The following is a 21,032-nucleotide window of genomic DNA, read 5'->3' on the forward strand; positions in this document are numbered from 1 at the left end:
ATGTGTGCATCTGTGCATGTGTGCATGTGCGCATGTGTGTGTGTGTTTGTGTATAGCATGGATCCCTTTGACCATCAGTGAAGTCTCTAGATGGACGAGTTCTCAAAATATTGTTTATGGCCTACATTCATAATTGAATTCAGTTACAGGTTAGTGAAAATGATGATGTAATTTTTTTCCCATCCAAGTTCACAGATTCTTCTGCAATATATCAATAGTTCCTTTGTGGATATCAGGTGAAGAACCATTGTTTACCTCTTTCAGAGGTAATAATGGTAAATAATTGTAACCAGACCATTATTTACCCCATTCAGAAAAGCAATCAGAGAGATTACACCTCCGTTCTTAACGTTCTCCTTTCATGATTCTTTGTGAGGTAACTCTGGGTTCTCAAAGGCAACACCAACAAAGGACACTAACCTATTCTACCAAGCTAGAAAGTTGTTTGGTCTGAACTTGGCAACAGATTAAATATCTATCTTCTGAGGGCCAGTTTCGGAGGATGACCTCAGAGTAATACATTTTTTAGTCACAGCAAAAGCATAAAGACAATCAAAGGTACAGAGGGATTAAATCATGTGTTAGTGGAAGGAACATCCAATGCAACAAAATCACAGCAAATATGGCTGTATTAAATATTTAAAAGTATATCTCAGTTGTCTCTCTACATAGAAGATTTCTTGAATATCCTGTCTCAGGATTTCTCTAGATATCTCATAGATATTCTCTAGGTAGTGAGGCCACTAGCCCTCTAAGGTCTTGCTGTCTCAGTTGGCCACTATTGTATGGACTGAAGTTTGCTTTGCAAATTCTACCTCTGCATTTTCATTATCCACAAGTGTTTGTAACAAATTAAATTTCTCCAGCTACTCACCTGCCTTCTTCAAGTTAGATTTGGCCATAGGGAGGGTGGATGCTTTATCTGCCTGACTACTGAATGTGGATGTAATCAAATAACACTTGCTATTTTTGGAACTATCTTCTCTCTTGAGCATTGTAGGTTCTGGCCAATATCTCTTTTCTAGTAATAGAGAAGTATAATTAAAAAAAAAACATACAATACCAACATTTGGCACATTTGGTTTCTCTCCAATGGAATTCCCTTCTTTATGAGATCTGCCTGGTTGAAGTAATTCAAATTTTTAAATCTCTAAAATCCTTATTTTGAAGACAAAAAGAATCTTTGTTCCCTCTATTTGTTCTACTGCTGTATATTTCAATAATTCCTATTTTGCACATAAGTAGGTGGTTAAGAGAGTCTTGGAAATAAGGTGAGAAAATATGGTGTATTTCTTGCCAAAAATTTCTTACTAAAATGCCAAGATAATTCATGAGAACACCAAGCCTGAGAATTCCGAAGGATGCCTCCTCCTCTTCCCTCTAAATTAGGAGGAAATGACGACCGTCTGTCCAAAAACAATGACTGTAAATACTAATTGAAAGTCAGTGCAACTTTGGTAAACATGCGGTTTCCTTATAGTCTGAAAGCCACTAGACATTTCTTTCAAGCTATTCTTCTCTCTGTTTTGTTTGAATATCTGACATTTCAGTATTTCCTCTATAATATCATCTACACATTTCTGGACAGTCTAGACATGCTATGAAATTTCATTAGATGTCAACAAGGAAACTTGCCGCAATACTTACTTTGACAACCAGCACTATAGATGGTATTGATTCTTTGAAAGTACAGATAGCAGGACATATTGGAAGGATGTAAATCATAATATTTTAGACATATTAGTTCAATATATACAAGTTATAATCTGGCCATCTTGGAAGGCAAAAGGGTAAAAATGGAAGGATGCTTTCTCATGTCTGACTTAAAATTCAAAAGGAAACAGGCATAAAAAGCTTCACCAACCCTAAAACGGATGATATTTGTAACTCACTTTAAATCTTGCAATGTGTTTGCATACATTATCTCATCTAATCCTCATGACTACACTGAGAATATATCTCCATTTTATAGACGTGAAAGTGGAGACTCAGAAAGTTCAAGTGACTTTTTCACAGTCATACAGCTGGGGTCAGAGGAAGAAGCCACACCTGGTTTTCCTGACTCCAAGCTTTGCATTCTTTCTACTACATCATACTATCTATGGGTTATACACATAATTAAAAATCTCCACTTGACTTTAATGCTAAGAGTATATACTCTCATGAGAATAGTGGCAGGTTGGATGGGATTCATAGATCTAAGAATTGAGAAATTGTTGCCCTACTCAGAACATAGATAAAGGAAAGGATCTTGGGAGAATTTGTACTTTTCAAAGATGTAGTCATGGATAAAGTTGTGGCTTAACATATTTTCTAAATACACACTCACAGTATATGGCAGTAAGCCTAGAATGGCATACAAGGTTGGTCATCGCAGTGGTAGAAGACAACCACCATTTACACCATCAAGGCTAAACCAAGAAGGCCAAGATATATGCTGAAAAAAGATGGTGAAGACAACAGAACTTTAGTTTTGAAATATGGAAGATCTAGTTTAGAATCCCAGCCATGACATATATTACCTGTGAATCTTTCTCTAATCCCTTGACCTCTTTGAGTCTTAATTTCCTTATATGTAAAATGGGGATGAAATTATTCATTCTACCTAGCTTGCAAAGTTGAGGCAAAAGGAACCACTTTATAAAACTTGAAGATTTTTTAATACATGTGAATTATTCTTATATAAATTTAAGCTATTATTATATGATCTGTGATTTTATCTCCCTATTGTGAGAGCTTCCTCTGATAACTCATATTGTAAACTTTTATTTTAGCAGCTTAGTATTATTGTTGTTGAGTCTTGTAAGCTGTATCGGACCCTTTGTGATCCTTTTCTTGGCAAAGATATTAAAATGGTTTGCCATTTTCTTCTCCAGCTCATTTTACAGATGATGAACTGAGGGCCAACAGCATGAAGCAACTTACCCAGGGTCATACAACTAGCAAGAATCTGAGGATGGATTTGAACTCAGGAAGATAAGTTCCTCATTTCAAGCCCAGTGTTCAATCTACTGCACCACCTAGCTCTCCCTACTACTATTACTATTACTGTTTTTTGAATATATAGGAAATCAGTACAATTATAATTTATATGTTATTTGATAGAAATTTACTGATGGACACATCTTATTCCTCTGATATATTAAAACTCAACTATGAGAGATCCAATGACTCTCATTCCTCTGCCTGGTACTATAGGGTGGAAAAATTAATATGTACCACTAGACTGACAAATTGAAGGGAAGGTAATTTGTGATAGGTTTCCACAATAATGGCAATGTATCCTAAAATCCTTATGCAATATTGTGTCTCATAAATATTCTTTTGGATTTTATTTATTAATATTTAGCATGACCAAATAATATTGGTGTCGGGGAAAACTAATTTTCTACCCCTGAATACCTACATTATTAATGAAATAGATTATAAAGTAGTGATTTGGGCTTGTTTTTTCCCATTAAATTTCCTGAGATGGAAAAAGGTCACATAGAATATCAAAGTATGAGTACAGTTTGAGAACACAATCTCATAGCAATTGACAAAAAATGTTGCAAGAACTATGAAGACGGTATCATGAATTTTATAACGTCTTTCCATCTTTATAATTCTATGGTTTTATGTAGCATTATCTCCCTTCACATATAATTTCTTTTGAAGCTCCTCTATCCCTGTGGCATGCTTTGTAGAGCTTGGCAGTAACTGATAAATGGAAGGAAAAGGGCTGGCCTGGGTAGGGGAAGGAAGATTGACAGTGAACAGGGACGAATGATGAATAAAGCCTATGAACACCAAGGCGGAATAGGGACAAAAGACAAATGGGGAAGGCAGAGGCATAAGGGAAAATTGAAAAACAATCTATTATGGTTGAGACAGGCCTAGAGGTAATAGATGACACTATAGACCAAAAGAGAATAGAGAGAAAATAAATGAATGAAAACAAACACAGCCAAGGGGTCAGAGGCAGAGGAGGGCATAGAGAGGGAGCAGAAGGGAGAGAAATAGTAGATATGGGGTGAAAGAAGGGGAGGGGACAAAAGAGGAAAAAAAAGAGAAAAGAGAGAGGGGAAATGAGAAGAAAGGGGAAGGAGAAGAGAAGGAAAGAGAAGCTCCAAGGCAGATAAAGAAGTGGAAAGAGTGGTATTTGGGACTGTGCTATAAGCCAGACTCGTATTAAAATATTTAAAAGAGAAAGAGTGAATGATAAACCGTATAATGAAACAAATCTTCTGACCTGTAAAAGGTTCTTTTCTTATGCCATAGAGTAACAGAGAGTCAATTATTAGTACTACTTGGTAAGAAGCTGTACCCTAGAATTTCACTTTGGAGAGGTCTTGTAAGATAATGGAAAAAAAAAACATTTAGAGTCTGAGACCAGATTTGAACTTAGGAAAACAAGTCTTCCCGACTCTAGACCTGCTACTCTTATCCACTGCACCACCCAGCTGTCTATATAACTATAACTATATAATTAGGTAGATAGCTAGATCGATATATATATATATATATATGTATTAGATCTACCTGTCTTATCTGTCTATATATATATATATATATCACTAGAGTTCTATCTTTGGAACTCTGCAATACATCAGCTGGCATATATGTACATACATACATACATACATACATACATACATACATACATACACATACCCCATGTATATATGCAGAAGTACCTCTATAATACATACATTACATAAAAATAAGCACACTTATACAGTTATACATAAATACACATAGATTTATTTATATAGTAGGCATTTTCATTCTGTAAGCATCTTAAACACGTTATGTCTTTATCCCCTCAGTATCATCCTACTTTCAATTTCTTCCTCTTTGCTGAAGGAGTCACCATTCTCCCAAGCACCAAGAGAAGTAATTTTGGAATTATCCTTCACTATTCTCTCTCCCTCATTACCCTCCTTATCTACTTAGCAACCAAGCCCTGTGGATTTTATTTCTATAACATTTGTCAGCCATCTTCCTAATTGAATTCTTCATCAGCTTTTCCCTCAACTCCTCCTAATTCATCCTCTCGCCCTCAGTCTCCCTGCTTTCCAATCTCTCCCCACTTAGCTGCCAAAATAATCTTCCAAAGGCACAAGTCTGACCATGTCACTTTGGTTCTCAAAACTCTTCACTGCCTCAGTGGCTTCTCATTGCCTAAAGAAAAGAAGGCTTTGTCATTTAAAGCCTTATACAACTTCACTCCTGACTATTTTTCCAACTTTATTTCATGTACTCCACATTCCAACCCAATTGTACAGTTGGTTGATCCATGAGCATGACAGACTATATGTTGTCTCTAACAATCCATCTCCCGCTTCAGGAATATATTCTGTACCCATCTTACTTCTAAAAAGAAATTAGCATTCTTGTATTCCTTCAAGGTTTAGTTGAGATGCTATTGAAACTTTTATATGGTATGCTCCCTTGTTCTGGCCACACCAGTTTGCCCATGACATTCCTAAAATGTGGCATCTGGAACTAAATGCAACATTGCAAATGTGATTCGACAGCCAGATTACATCAGGCCTTTTATCTCTTTCAATTTTTAATATAGCCCAGGATTATATTCGGCTTGTTGATTGTAAGATCACAGTATTAATTCATATTGGACTTATACTGTACCAAACTTCCAAGTCTTTTTTGTGCTTAATATGGACTGCTCACTAATTATATTCCCCCATCCTGTAGTTGTATAGGTTTTTTATTTAATCCAAATGTAGGACTTCATGTTTATTCCTGATAAATTTCATTTTGATATATTTAACTTTTTGGATCCTGGTCACGTTACTCATCATATTAACTAAATATCCCTCCCTACGTTCATATCAAACACAAAACTCTAAGATGACAAGCCATCTATATCTTTATCCAAGTCTTTCCAGTGGATTTTCATTTTTTCTTTGAACCTCCATTATCTAATATGGTGCTCTGAATAAAACAGGTGCACAATAAACGCTTATTAAATTCATTCAAATTGATAAAAATATACAACAACATGGCACCCAGAATAGGCACTTAAGGCATATCACTTGGTTCTTCCTTCCAGGCTGACATTGAGCCAGTAATCATTATTCTCCAGGTTCTATCATTTAAAAGATTCCAAATTACCCTAACTTTGTCAGAATCTACCTCCTATCTCTTCATAGAGAAATATCACAGTGTAGCAGATAGAGGGCTAACTGTAGAGTCAGGAAGATTTAAATTTAAGTCCTGGCTTTGACATATACTAACTGTTCAATCTAGTAGAAGGTGAGGTCATTAAGGGAGGAGATTGTCTGTATATTTGTCTTCCTGGTACCTAGCTCAGTGCCTGGAACATGACGGGTGCTTAATAAATGTATGTTTATTAATCGATTGACTATGCAAAAGTCACTAAGGCTCTTACATTGAAAGTTGCCAACACTCATGAAATCCTAGGCCTGGACTAAAGAAGAAAGACTGTGTGAGAGAGGGGGGGAGGGAGAGAGGGAAGGAAAGATGAAGGAAGGAAGGAAGGAAGGAAGGAAGGAAGGAAGGAAGGAAGGAAGGAAGAAAGGAAGGAAGGAAGGAAAGAAGGAAGGAAAGATCTCTTTATCTTTGTCCGTAAGGACATCATGATAAACTCTGTCTTCTTGAATTCAGGTTATTGCAAGGGTTATGCTTTGTAGACTATTAAAAGCTGTATAAATGTAAGTTATATTATTTTTTCACATTTACTAAGCAATTAGAATGTAGTGTAACTAAGTCTTAACATTTATAAAAAGGATGTAGATGAAAGCTCAGTGGTGTTACACTCTTGTCAACAGTGTGAATTTGAAATATTCATATTTGGCACCACTAATATTCAACTCAGTTAAATCCATCCTTTATTAGTTTTATCTAAATCTCTGTGCAAAGTGCTATTAGAGATGCAGAGCTAAATAAAACATAGTCCATGGAAGAGGGAACAGGTCATAGGAGCAAAGCCACAGGTGAAGAGAGGAGCCTTAGAATGATAGGATACTTGTTTCTTTGAATCAGGAGAAAAAGAAGAGTCGATAAATGAAGACACAGAGACAGGTGGGAATGTGGAGGACAGGAGGTGAAGGAATTTACTTTTCTGTGGCTTTGAGAGTGTCAGGAAAAAGGCAATGAGGTCATCTGTTGAGATTGTAAGGAGGTAGTTGAGTTAAATAAAAAGACTATTGAGAAGCAGTGAAAGCTCAGCTAAGCTTAGGCAGCACGAAATTTATAGTGGATGAAATCAGCCCACTTTTATGATTAGCTCCAACAAAGCTCAGAAGCCTCGTTGTAGAGAAATTGATTAGTGGGGGTTATAGAAGCTTGAAGATTTCTCCAATGAGTAATTAAATGAGAAAGGCATTCCAGGATGCTAAGTAGCAAACTGATGAATCAGCTGAATCTAGGATCTAGGTTACTGAAGCCAGAGATGGGCTTGAATCGTAGGCACGAGTCAAAAGCCCAGAGATCACAGTAAGGACAACGAGTAACTCCTGGGTGTGTAGAAAATGAGAAGGTGGAAGAATAGGGGGCTGTGGGCAGAAAGTAGAATTTTAGGCTTCAGGGTATTTGAAGTGGCACACTTTTCAAAAGTGAGGAGGAATGAGGTATTCTGGTACATGGTTGAAATGGGGTAGAGATAGAAGTTACTCTAGTTTTGGCAGCTAGGAAATTATAAGGTCAGAGTGTTGGAAGGCTGATGAATTTATATGTTGACTTCAAGGTATCCTGGAGGATGGATGAAATCTAGGCTAACATTTAAGAAAATTCACCTCTTTTTTTCTGAGAGCAGAAAAAGTGCTGGAGGTGGAGTCAGGAAGTTCTGAGTTCAAATCCTACCTCAGACATTTATTAGCTGTGTGACTATGAGCCAAACCTTTAATTCCTGTGCCTCAATTTCTTCACATGTGAAATGAGACAGCTAGGTGCCCCAGTGGATAGAACTCAGAGCCTGGAGTCAGGAAGACTCATCTTCCTGAGTTTAAATGTGGCCTTACTAGCTATGTGACCCAGGACCAGTCACTTCACCTTGTTTGCTTCAATTTCCTCATCTATAAAATGAGATAGAGAAGGAAATGGCAACCCACTCTAGGATCTTTGTCAAGAAAACTCCAAATGGGGTCAAGGAGAGTTATACACAACTGAAAAATGACTGACCAACAAAATGGCGGTTGAACTCGATGACCTTGAAGGGCACTTCTGAGCTCTAAATTTATGATGTGAAGATGATGATAGCATTTGCATAATGCTTTTCAGGTTCGCAAAGGGCCTTACAAACATTCTCTCATTTGATCATCACAACAACTCTAGCAGGTAGATACTGTGATTATTCTCATTTTATAGATAAGGAAACTAAGGCTGAGAGAGGTTAAGCGACTTGCTCAGGGTCACACAGCTAGGAATCAACATATTGAGACAGAACTCGAACTCAAGGTATCCCGATTCCAAGTCCAACACTCTGCCTATTGTACCTTCTAGTTCTCTATGACCTCATTCTCACCGAATATTTCCTTAAAATGGACAGGAGACTGGGCTTCCTTTTTTCGCCTCTTTTTGAACTATGTATAAGATCTTGAGGCAAGTCTTGATTTTCCCATCTCTCCAATAGGTATGATAAATGGTATAGTAAGTGGGGTGCTGGCTGCATGTGAGGGTTGGGAAGACCAGAATTCAAATCCTACTTCAGACATGAGCCACATGAAACTGGGCAAACTTCAAAGTCTCAGCTTCTTTACTTAAGGACATTGGACTGGATGACTTTGAAGATCTTTTTGACGTCTAAATCTATGATTCTTTGATAATGTCAGTATAACAGAGGTGCTTTTTGGAGAAACTAAGTATTTGACTTCTTTGGAAGAAAGCTACCATGCTAATTCAGAGAAAAATATTAGTAGTAAGTATAAAAATGCCCTCATCCTTAAATACCTGAAAGTTTCCATCTTTAAAATGTTGTCAGCAGCATGCCATTTTTTATTAATGGAAGATCTTTCCTTCAGTATGGGTTCATACATAATGTTGGCGAGAACGTAAAAATCCTACCTCATTTTTTTCTTTTAGCTTTGTGATCATAACAATGACGGGACTGTCCTCTTGCCAGACCATATGCCAGAAATCATTCACGGTGTTAATCATGGGCCCCTGTGTGGCGATGAAAGCTTTCTCCTCGCCACTGTAACCCTGGTTTAAATGCAGAGACAGAAATATTGGCTTTAAATTCATGCCTTGCTCTAGAAATTTGGGTGAAAGATATACAGAACAAAACAGCTGTGTGAGTCCAAAAGCAACACAGAGTAGGAGAATGTCACTGAATATCACCTCAGATTCTATGTGGTGATTTTTCTAGCAAGCCAAGCATAGCATTATGGTACCCAATCGGACAACCCATGAGAACAAGAGGCTGCCAAGGCCCAGTTAGGGAAGACATAATAAATGTACCTCTTAAAATTCTAACAGTTAAGGAAAAGGCACAAAAATAGTTAATAATGAAATCAAATAAATCTTAGGGTACTTCAATGGGAGAGCAGTGGCAGGATGGGCAAGGAATGAAACTGTTATAACCTTCTGGAAGAAATACAGGTTTATTTACTCACCCTAATGTAGTTAGCATTAATGTAGGTACTCAAAGAATCAGTTGGATTTTTTGGCTTCAAACACACTCTGCTGAGAGGATCTAATAATGAAAAGAAAAAGAAAATTAAGAAGATTACCCTGGAAAAGTATTCTTATGAACTCAAGTATCAGCGGGCAGAGTACCAGATAATGCAGAATTATGAAATCTTAAGGGATGGAAAGAATTCTGAGGATTTTAGGTGGACTTCTCACCTCTCACAGGAATCCTCCTGTCCTTAAAGTATCTCTGACAACTACCTAGCCATCTTCTACTTGAATTCCTTAGACGATGGAGAACTTACTACCCTGGAAGGAAGCCCTTTATGCTGCTAGGTAGAATTATTAGAACATTCTTCCTTATGTTGAGCTCAAATCTCCCATTGGGAAAGTGACTCCAAACGTATTTAATCCCTCTTTCATATGACCACTCTTGAGATATTTGAAAGTAGCTGTCAGAAAATTTAGTGCTTCTGGCATGTTCCATTTTATTGCTAGCTATTGATATGGAAAAATTGTATAATATTTTAATAGACATTTTGTCAATACAGATATCTCCGGACTTCAGTTAATTTAAGCAATTTCAATTCAATTCAACTCAACAAACATTTATGCAAGCCATTTCCTGGATTTCATGCTTTTGTGTCTCCATTCCCTCAGAGGTGCAATGGAGCAGTTGAATCTTCTCTTTTTTTCATCCCTTCTATGGTGTCCATCAATTATCCAAAAATGGTTGGCTCCATTTACAATACAAGTCTGTCATTATCTCATGTCTAGGGCTAACTCGAAAGCGCTAAATGAGGCTGAAGTAGGAGGTACATGGGGAAGAAAGAAAATGTCAAAGAATTATAGCCCAGCTATATTAGTCTACTTTTCTACCCCATATCTTTTCTTCCTGCCATTCCAATCACTGTCCCTCATATCTCTTCACCTTTTCTTCTTAGAATCAGTGACTTTCTTCAAAATTCAGTTCAAGTATCATATTCTGCAGGAGACTTTATACAGTTTAGCATCCTCCACTTGAATATCTAACGGCCATGGGGAATTCACTACATCAGAAGGAAGGTTTGGGGACCAGGACTTTTCCCTCTAAAGCAAAGATTCATAACCTGGAGTCCATGAATGTTTTTTAAAATATGTCAATAATTGTATTTTAATATAATTGTTTTTTAATTCTATATTATTTTTATTTTATATATTATAAATTTATATTATATGATATAAATATATAAAAAATATAATATATATTTTATTTTATCTATATTTAAATTCTATATTATTCTATAATATATTATTTTGGCATTTAAAATGTTCTTCAGAGAAGGGTTTCATAGCCAACCCCAGACTGCCAAAGGTATCTATGATATTAAAAGGTGACATATCCCAGCTCCAACATTACGTTGTATCTACTTTGTGTAGGCATTATGTTTACGTATACCTATATAATATAATATTATAAAAATATAATATTTATACAAACAAAATTATTGTATAAATTCCATACTAATTATATTTTATATATAGCATTACATATCATATAAAATACATTTATATGTGTACCTATTGACCCCTTCATTAGAATACGTTTCTTGAGGGCAGTGACTTTTTTGTTTTTCTTTGTATCCTCCGTGCTTAGCACAGTGCCTGGCAAATGCTTGTTGATGAATTAGATGGTGGGGGTATTGCAGTGGCCAAGATTCTGCTCTTTGAAGCAGCCCAACATTTTGCCTCATTTGGAATGTAATAAATTTGGAGGACAATATGTTACATGATGTTAAGATAATTAACTAGTCTAGCAATATAACTGGCCAGTCAGAAGTGTGGGTAAAGATAAAGTTTCTGAATAGTCAAAATGAATTACTAAATTAGTACACTCTGATGCCAAACCAAGGTAGTGTGGACACTATATAATATTCTATTACTATGAAGAGCTTTGCCTCATACATATGAGATGAAAGTATATAAAATAATCACCTGGAATGAAGTGATGTTGCTTCAAAAGAGCTAAATCCTATTTGCAGCTCTGCACTGGGAGATGAGACAGATTTTTTTTTTTTTACTAACTTTGAATAAAAAGAATGTCTCTTAGTCACATCAGAGGGCAGTCATAGGAAACCAAGGGATAGTGATCTGTGCCAAAAATCATGAAGAATATTTCCTGGCTTCACCCACTTCTACTTATTCTTTGACTGAAAATACTTCCCATACAGCTCTTTACATGTGACATAAATAAGTCAGTCAAAGAATCATGGAACTGGAAGGATGATTAGTGATAGTAAGTAGTACTTGTGAGGAAAGACAAGTTTTCAGAATAACCTAGATGAATTCTTAAATTGGCACACTGATGCCAAATCAGAAGATGGTGTAGAGATAATCAATATCTACTCTAGAGATTTGTGATCCTTTCCCCCCCTTATAATGGACCCTCGCCAACCCCATGCTTTGGCAGTCTGGTGAAGTCAATGAACTTTGTTCTCCAACTGATGTCTTCAAGTGCATAAAAATAAAATACACAGAATTCTAAAAGCAACTATTTTGAAATAAAGATGTATTTTTTCCATCCAAAGTATGTAGATTGATATCAAGGGGTCTGTGAATTTGGGTGGGGAAATTTATGTTTTGATTTCAATATAATTTGGAGGATCCATGGATCTCAGTTTAAGAACTATTGATCCAATTGAATTCTCTTAATTCATACAAGAGAAAAACAAGGTCTAGAGGGATGAGGCTACTTGCCCTAAAGATACTCATTTGCCAAATAATGGAGGTCAGAGTAGAATCGAGCAAGTTGTATCTCTATTATCTCCTTCCTGGGCATGACTTTTGCCAACCTGACAAATGTTAATCCTCTCAGGTCTGAGAATAGGCCAGCAGGCAAAGGTATTGATCCAGACATGAATTAGGTGTCCCGATACTATCTAATACAACGTTGTCATATTGATCTGGCTAGCTATATGAAGGAAAACATGTACAGTAGACTATTCACAGACAAAACACTGGCTTGCTTGGTGTTGCATATGATTCAGTCAAAGTCTAAAGAGCAATGTATTTGAATTCTAGTGTCAATTTTCAGGCAGAGGAAATCAAATAACAAAACCTCCAAGGCACAAATTGTTAGATAAAATAAATCAGTTATTTCTGTCTTTTTCCACTAATGTCCTCTTTGGATGCCTTATCACAGGGTAGAGGTTATCTGAGATTCTTGAAGGCTAACACTGTGGCTCCAATAGGCTGCCAGGTCCTACCAAAGTAGAAAGTAGAACCGAAGCTACTTGAGGTCAGGAAATGCCTTGGTGTCCCTAGTACCTCACTCAGTACAGTATCTTACACATAGTAGGCACTTACTAAAGATAGGGTGGGATTTGGTCTTTGTATAAGCATCTCTCCGAAATGCACTCTTTCCTCACTTCCACCTGGTAGAAGTCCTCACTTCCTTCAAAGTGCAGCTCAGAGACTACCTCCTAAAACATAGCACACAGTAACAACAACATTGTGCGATGACTGGCTTTCATAGACTTAGTTCTTAGCAATGTAAGGATTGAAGACAATTCCAAAAGATTCATGATAGAAAATGCTTTCCACACCCCAGAGAAAGAACTATGCACCCTGAATGCAGATGGAAGCATACTATTTTCTCTTTTTTTCTTGTGGTTTTACCTTTTGGTTCTAATTTTTTTTTCCACAACATGACTAATGTGGAAATATGTTTAATATGATTGTACAAGTATAGCCTATATCGGATTGCATGCTGTCTTGGAGAGGACGGGGATGCGGGAAGAAATTTTAGAACTCAAAGTCTTATCAAAGTTAGTGTTGAAAATAATAAATAAGTAAACAAGTAAATAAGACTTCCTCCTAGATGCAGATTTTCCTAATCTTTCCTATCTTTCATTCTTAAACCTGCTTTGCATTACTCTGTGTGTGTGTGTATGTGTTTGGAGGAAGTCTAGATTTATAATTTCATTGCAATAGGAAGCTCCAAGTGAGGAAAACCCTTCTCTAAATGAACATCTTCAGCTATTTTTCAATTAATAGTCTGAGTAAAACCCAAGAAACGAGAGAATAAGTGAAGTTTCGAGGATCACACTAGTTAGTTGTCTATGTCTCAAGTGGAAGTATTTGAATTCAGGTCTTTCTGACTCCAAGGCCACGTAATTCTCCATAGTGTCATATTGTCTCAACTTTATATATACTGTGCAATTAATAATTTGTTTGCATGTAAGATGTAAAATAAGCTCCTTGAATACTGTTTTATTGTTGTCTCTGTATGTCCAAGTACGTGTTATGAATGACTCGCGCATAGTAGGTGCTTGTGAAAAGTATAAGTATGTGTAGTTAAATTGAATTGAGAAAGTTTCAAGACTGGTCCTGGAGATGGATTGTGGGTCTCTTTTATGTGAACAAGCCTAGTTAAGTTCAAAGAGGCTCACCCTCAGTTCAGCTGTGAGAAGGTGCAATCTGGGACCACAGCAATTTATGAAGACTCTCTAGTCTGCAAAATAATTGAGGGAGGGCTGACGTGAATGAATCACAAACCACTGAGATATTTAAATATTTGTGGGAAGAATTATAAGTAATATTAAGTGCAAGATATCCTTTACACGGAATTAAGAATATAAGTCAGGACTCTCTCTCAGCATGGTAAATACAAGCAAGAATGACCAGGAGAGTCTGCGTTGGAGAAATGAAAATTCTGTTCTCGCCCTCCTGGACTTCTCCAGTAAGGAAAATTTGCTTTTCTTAGCAATATGAGGACAGGAAACCTCTCATTCCTTTTTAGAGCCCACTGATTATTAGGAGTTTCCACAAACACCCTAAACCACTCAGCCTTTAAAAAAACCTCCCACTTCCTCTAGTTTTTACAATGCCTATGATGAACCTGATGTAGTGTGACCTCTACCCTATAAAACAGCTTAGACAAGCTCCCTGCTTAGCAGCTAAGTTAAGTTTATATATGGAAATTAATAATTTACAACATTTCCCAACATTTACTGGTTCTCAAATACTTTTCTTTTTAATCAAGAACATAACAGAATTCTAGTAAAAGAGAAACCATACATTTTCTGCCAAGCTATATTTAATTTAAAGTATATTAGGGCTAACAAAATAGCTGGGCTTAAGTCAGGCGTTCTTAGCTATTTTTGTATCCTAGACCCCTCTGGCCATTGGGTAAAGCCTATGGACCCTTACTCAGAATAATGTCTTTTAAATGCAAGAATACAAAGCAAAGCAGCTACATTGGAATGCAGTTTATATACACACACATATATACATATATGTATACACACATATATACATACACACTCACGTATATATATATGTATACACACACACACACACACACACACACACACACACATATATATATATTTAGTTACCAACTCTAGGCTAAAGCACCCTGATTTAAATGAATGAGTGACTGCATTATACCATCATCACTACTCACCTTACTTTATAAGTTATAAATGCTATATAGGAACACTATAGTGCACATAGTGCTTAGTTTGGAAGTCAAGAAGATCTAGATTCCAGTCCTGCATCCAACACATTCTAGCTGTATAACCTTAGGCAAGCCATTTGATTTCCATATACTAGGGGGCAACTAAGAGGCATTGTGGAGTCTGGAGTCAATAAGACAAGTTCAAATCCAGTCTCAGCCACTTACTAGCTGTGTGACCCTGGGCAAGTCTCTTAATCATTGTCTGCTGGTTTCCTCATCTGTAAAAAGAAAATCCTAATAGCACCTACCTTGTTGTGAAGGTTAAGTGAGACAATAATTGTAAAGCACTTAGCACAGTGCCTGGCACATAGCAAGGAAACACTGTAAAATATATTATCTTTTATTATCATTATTATGTCTCATATCCCAAAGGTGTATATTATAGCTCACTGGTAAATCATCATAGCTATGTGGATAAACAGATAATTCCCCACAATCAAATCACAGCTCCTTTGCCATATTATCATATGTGGTAACCATAGTGCAATATTATTATCATAACAAGTATCTCATCCAATAACACTTAAATTTATTTGTAAGGTACTGCCTTAGGGGTATGCTGGAGCCAGCTGTAAAATTTTCAGGGTGAGCCATTATGCTCTGGAAATCCGCAAGTGCTACAAATCAGGGCTGTATTTATTGATTTTATAAATTGTTTACATTGATAATAATGCAGATCAGATTTAAAAGTGTATATGAATACTTTTTTTCTGGAGATCTAGTTGTTAAATATTGACCATCATGCCCTTGTACCGTGCCTTTTAATAACCAAACTGTTCACATATGAAAGGGTCACCTGAATATAACGTTTGTAATCAATACTGTTTATATAAGTACATATGATCCCTTTAAATAGACATGAATATATACTATAACTCAAATTTCTTTAAAATAAAAGGAGTAGCTGCAATGAAACACATGACAAAGACTTTAAAGGATATAGAACATGAGGAATGTCTACAACCTGCTCAGATATGCACAAATATTCTCCATGAAGAATGATGCAAGGAAAGATTTTGTTAGGTGGCATTAAATCCAATCAGATGTTAGGTGGCCATAATACTACTTGAGATCATCCTCCCTTCATCCCCAAAGAAATTAGTCTTATACTTTTAAAGGAAAAGAGACAAGTAATTATTCATATGGATTGAAAGAGTCGTTTTAAATGGTGATAAAAGAACATTAAGCAATGAATAGCAAAGATATGGAGAAAGGTAAAAGGGCATCCTTATCAAAAGCTGGAAGGAGATAACTAATCCATTGGATGTTAGAATCCATAGGCAAAAAGAAAAGATCAAAAGAGGCTGATGGATTAGAAAAATGGGCAGAATCCAAGGGTGTGCTGCTAAATGTTTTACAACTGGCTCACTAAAAATTATACACAAAAAACACTTTAAAATTTAATCTGTATTAAAATTTTTTTCCTTCACTTTACTGTGGACCAAAAACAAAACAATGAATGAAATTCTGATTTATAGTTTGCCAATTACTGAGGTGTTGATGCTTGCATTGAAAATTTAACAATTTTTTTCTCATGAGTCAGTATGAGCCGGCTCTAGCACATCATTGGCTGGATCCAGTAAGATTAAATTTAATAGGCACAACCTTTGGTCTTACTCCTGATTTCCAGAAATCAGTCTTGGAAGTACAAAAGGGAGCATAGTTGGACAGCAGTTTATCTGAAAAATATCTTGGTCAATTTAATGGACTTAATATTAGTCAAAAAGGTGATGTAGATGGCCAAAAAAGCTAATTCAATCTTGGTATTGAATTAAGATATTGCTTGCAGGCTTAAGGAAGTGACAATCCTTCTGTACTCTGCTCTGATTAGACTGTTTCTGGTGTATTGTTTGAAGTTCTGTGCATCATGGTTTAAAAATGACTGATAAATGGGAGGCATCAGAAGGACAGCCAGAATGGTGAAGGGTCTAAAGTCCATTCCTTATGTCACTGGCTGAAGGAACTGGGGATATCATGCTCAGGGAAATGTAATAATTGCTTTCAAGATATTCAAGAAAGGCATTTAAATGCGAAGCTGGTGGGACAAATGTTATGTAGAAGGTACTTTAAGTATGAACTCACTATCTCCAGGTAGTACAGAGGAAAATGTAACCCACTATCCCCACTATCTCCAATAGAATAGGGGAGAATGTGACCCCTATGTGTTGGGGTACATGTTTACATTTTGGTTCTGACTATATCTTCTCAGTAAATATGCCTTTGAAAAAGCTAACTGATATTAATTGGTTAAATGGAACCAGAGTATTAAACACTGGTGGCTAAAAAGGCAAGAGGAACACACTAGAGGAGGGGGTGAAGCCAAAAACATTAGAGAAAGGTGCCCAGAAACTCCCACAAGGGAACCCTGAGGGGGAGATGTATCCTGCCTCAAAGTAGGTCCTAAGTTTGCTACTTAAAGAAAATACTTTCTAACAATTAGAGCTGCCCCAAATGAAATAAGAGTGTTTTGGGAGACAGTAGATTTCCCTTCTCTAGGTTTTCAAGGAAAGGCTGAATGAATATTTGTTGGATGTTGTAACAGGACCAGTATCTATCAATGATTTGCCCTCCCTCAACGGGCTGGCGCAGAGGTGTGCTGGTAAATGTTTAACAACTGAATCTCTGGGGGGAAAATGAACACACACTTGAAGTTTAATCTTCATTTTTAACATTTTCTCCCTCACTTTCTTAAGTTTAGACAATCAGTAAAACAATAAATCAAACTCTGATTTATGGCAGTTTGACTATTTCCAAGAAATAAATCCTCACATCGAAAATTTAAGAGATGGTTCCAGAAAAACCTTTGGGTTATATCTTTGGGATAGCAAATTCAGGAGCTTGATTGGCTTGGATAGGAAGCAAGACTTAAGTTGTGCTTCCCTTGATGAAACTTGCTGGAAGACTCAATTGACTTGTGGGTCACCTGAAGATATAAAAAGTCCCATCCGTTGGATTGGTGCCTTTCAGATTTGAATACCAGAAGACAGTGAGCACATTGTGTCCCCTGCCTGTTTCCATATGGAGAGGAGGAAAGTTATATAAAAAGTCCATAGAAGGTGCACGCTGCTATCTATTCTTATTGTACATCCTTGACACCCTGGGGCTAAGTAAACCTCCTTTTGTTAATTGTTCTGACTTACAAATACTTCATTTCACCCAATGTTGAATCTTAACTATCAGAATACCCTGAGTTTGGCTTACTCCTAGTAGATGTATTGCAGTGGGGATATCAGGTTGGGGCGGGGGGGGGGGTGTGTGTGTGGAAGGACATAAGATGATGTACGTGGTTGCAGAGTTTCCTTCAAAGCCTAGAATTCTGTGATTTTAAATGACCAAAGACAAGAGTAAGAGAATGATGTTTGGTGCCTTTGGGGAAAGAGAAATGGGAGAAAATCTACCATTTTCTAACACCTTTCAAGATGGGTGATTTTGAGTTATTTACAATGGATGCAGAAGGAAACACTGATTCTGTGGAGGAAACAGAGAGAAGCGATAATGAGGAAAACCCAATATAGATGGAAATATATAGAACCAGTTAAAGAGAAATGAGTGTCACAGTATCTTTCGGTCCTTTTTGACAATCTGGTAAACTAACTCTCTGTCATGTTCTTTTATATTAAAATTGTCTTACCATGAAAGGAAATTCAAAATTAACCAGTAATTACGAAAAGAAATAGACCTAATTCAAGTGGCTAATTAATTCAGTAAATGCAAAAGTCATGAGCAAGAAATGGAGGCCAGATATCATCTGGATCCCCCTTACCTTCCTATATATCACAGACTCTCTATAAATGAATTTGCTTAATATGGAAGAAATAGGAGACTTTTTGAACTTTGCTGTGAATATTATTCATGAACACTGCTTTTCTTCTGTGATTCAGTTGTTCCTGATGATTTGGAATTTACATAGAAGTTTTTCCCCTAAGCCATTGCATAAACTTGTTTATATTGCAAAATATTTTATTATAGACATTGACATAAGCTTTATAACCTGCTATATAGTGGGAGTTTTATCAGTGTAGATATTATTCTCAGTTCTGAAATAGTGATGGTTTTTAGCCATTTAAGTCATTACTGGGGAAGAGAATGCCTTTAATTTCAATATTGTTTAAAAAAACAGTGGGTACAATATAGACTCTTTGAAGACAGGGACTATTTCATTTGGGTCTTGGTATCCATAGTACTGACACAAAATAGGTATTTAATCAATGTTTCCTGATTGATTGAAATGTCAATGTAAAAGAGGAAGTTTTACATTAATATGGCAGAAGTTACCTTGATTTAAACCTTGAACACCTCTGATAATCCTTACCTTTCACCCAGATCTGGAATACTCCCTTCCTCACCTCAGTATTTGAGAATCCCTGGTTTTCTTCAACATAAGTAGGTTTCCTCCTGCATAGCCTTTGTCTGACCCCCTATTGGTTAGCGTTCTCTGCCTCTTGGGATACACACTCACATACACACGCATGTATATATGTATGTGTATTTATTGTTCTTCAGTTGTTTCAGTCACTTCCAACTCTTTATAACTCCATTCTGGTTTTCCTTGGTGAATATGCTGGAGTAGTTTAACATTTTTCTTCTCCAGGTCATTTTACAGATGAGGAAACTGAGACAAACAGTATGAAGTGACTTGCCCAGGGTCATATAGCTAGTAAATCTTTGAGTTGAATTTGAACTCATGTCTTCCTGACTCTGGGTCTGGTGCTCTATGCATCACCTATCTACTTGTCTGCATATATATGTATACATATTATATATATAATATACATATATTCACACACACATATATATTTATATATACATATAGGCGTACGTGCAAATGCATATATGTATATATACCCATATACATGTGCATACACATATATACATATTTTTCAATATTTAAATTTTAAAATTCCACATCTGTGTATATATATATCTATACATGTGTATCTATAGATCATATTATGTGTATGCACACACATACCCACACATATCCATATGTCAGAGATGATGATGGAAATCCTGATTTGATGTACTGGGATAGCCTTCAGTGTCCTTGGGGACCTAGGAATAGATTCCCATATCATCCCAGCAAGACACATGTTTGACCAAGGGACAGAGCCTACGTCCAGATACCTTGATGAGATGACACAGAGAACTCCTGACTGGTCCCAAGTGCCTTGGCGTTGTTCCAGTCCAACAAATCAGGGATTACTATCTTCACCCTTGTTGCAGACTTTTTACTCAATTACTGTATCTCTCAAGTGGAATAATAATGATAACAGCATTTATAGAGTGCCCAGCAGAGTATCTGGCACATGGTAGGCATTTCATAAATATTTACTGACTGACTGGTTTATGTTTTGCGTTTATTAAGCTCTGTGTGCCAGGCACTGCCATATAAAAGCCAATGAAGTCTTTCCTTAAGGGACTTACATTCTAATGTAATTGTGGAAGATACTATATAAAAGGCATGAGAGGGAGGAAAGGGCACCCATCTGGGGAAAGAGTGAGGGAAAGTCATGTGAAGACCTAGTGACTGGCTCGATAAGGCAGCAGGCTGACCTGTCGGAGCTGTGGGGAAGTCAGGAGCAGATTCCTAGTTTCTGGTGGGATAGAGTTGGTGGGTAAGGCCATAGGAAAGAGCTGCAGGAAACCCAGCACTCTCATTCCATGTGAACATTCATTGAGGGTAGGGGTAGTTTAACATTTTTTGTTATTTCTGCAACCCCAATATCTAGCTCAATGCCTTGTATACATAAGACTTAATAAACATTTGTTGAATGGAGTCACATTTTAACATAATTAGATCCCAATCCCAAAGCTATTTTTAGCACCTGGTCCAGCATATTCAGCCCAACCTTCCCAGATAATATTTCCCATGAAATTGTGTGACTTGAGCAACTTACATTTTCAGAATTAGAAGTCACTCAGCAGGACAGAGGGTGGG

At 36.7% G+C, this 21,032-nt stretch overlaps 1 protein-coding gene across 3 annotated transcripts in view; it reads right to left on the minus strand.

The window, feature by feature from the left end:
* PTPRR (protein tyrosine phosphatase receptor type R) overlaps positions 1-21,032 on the minus strand; it is a 348,363-nt gene that overhangs the window by 59,616 nt on the left and 267,715 nt on the right. For all 3 annotated transcript variants that reach the window (XM_072655374.1, XM_072655375.1, XM_072655376.1), the window contains 2 exons: positions 9,579-9,658; positions 9,028-9,165 (listed from right to left, as the gene is read on the minus strand). In XM_072655374.1, coding sequence (XP_072511475.1) covers positions 9,028-9,165; positions 9,579-9,658 — 218 coding nt within the window. The remainder of the gene's footprint in view (positions 1-9,027; positions 9,166-9,578; positions 9,659-21,032) is intronic.

The sequence above is a fragment of the Notamacropus eugenii genome, chromosome 3, assembly GCF_028372415.1.
Source record: "Notamacropus eugenii isolate mMacEug1 chromosome 3, mMacEug1.pri_v2, whole genome shotgun sequence".
Taxonomy (NCBI): domain Eukaryota; kingdom Metazoa; phylum Chordata; class Mammalia; order Diprotodontia; family Macropodidae; genus Notamacropus; species Notamacropus eugenii.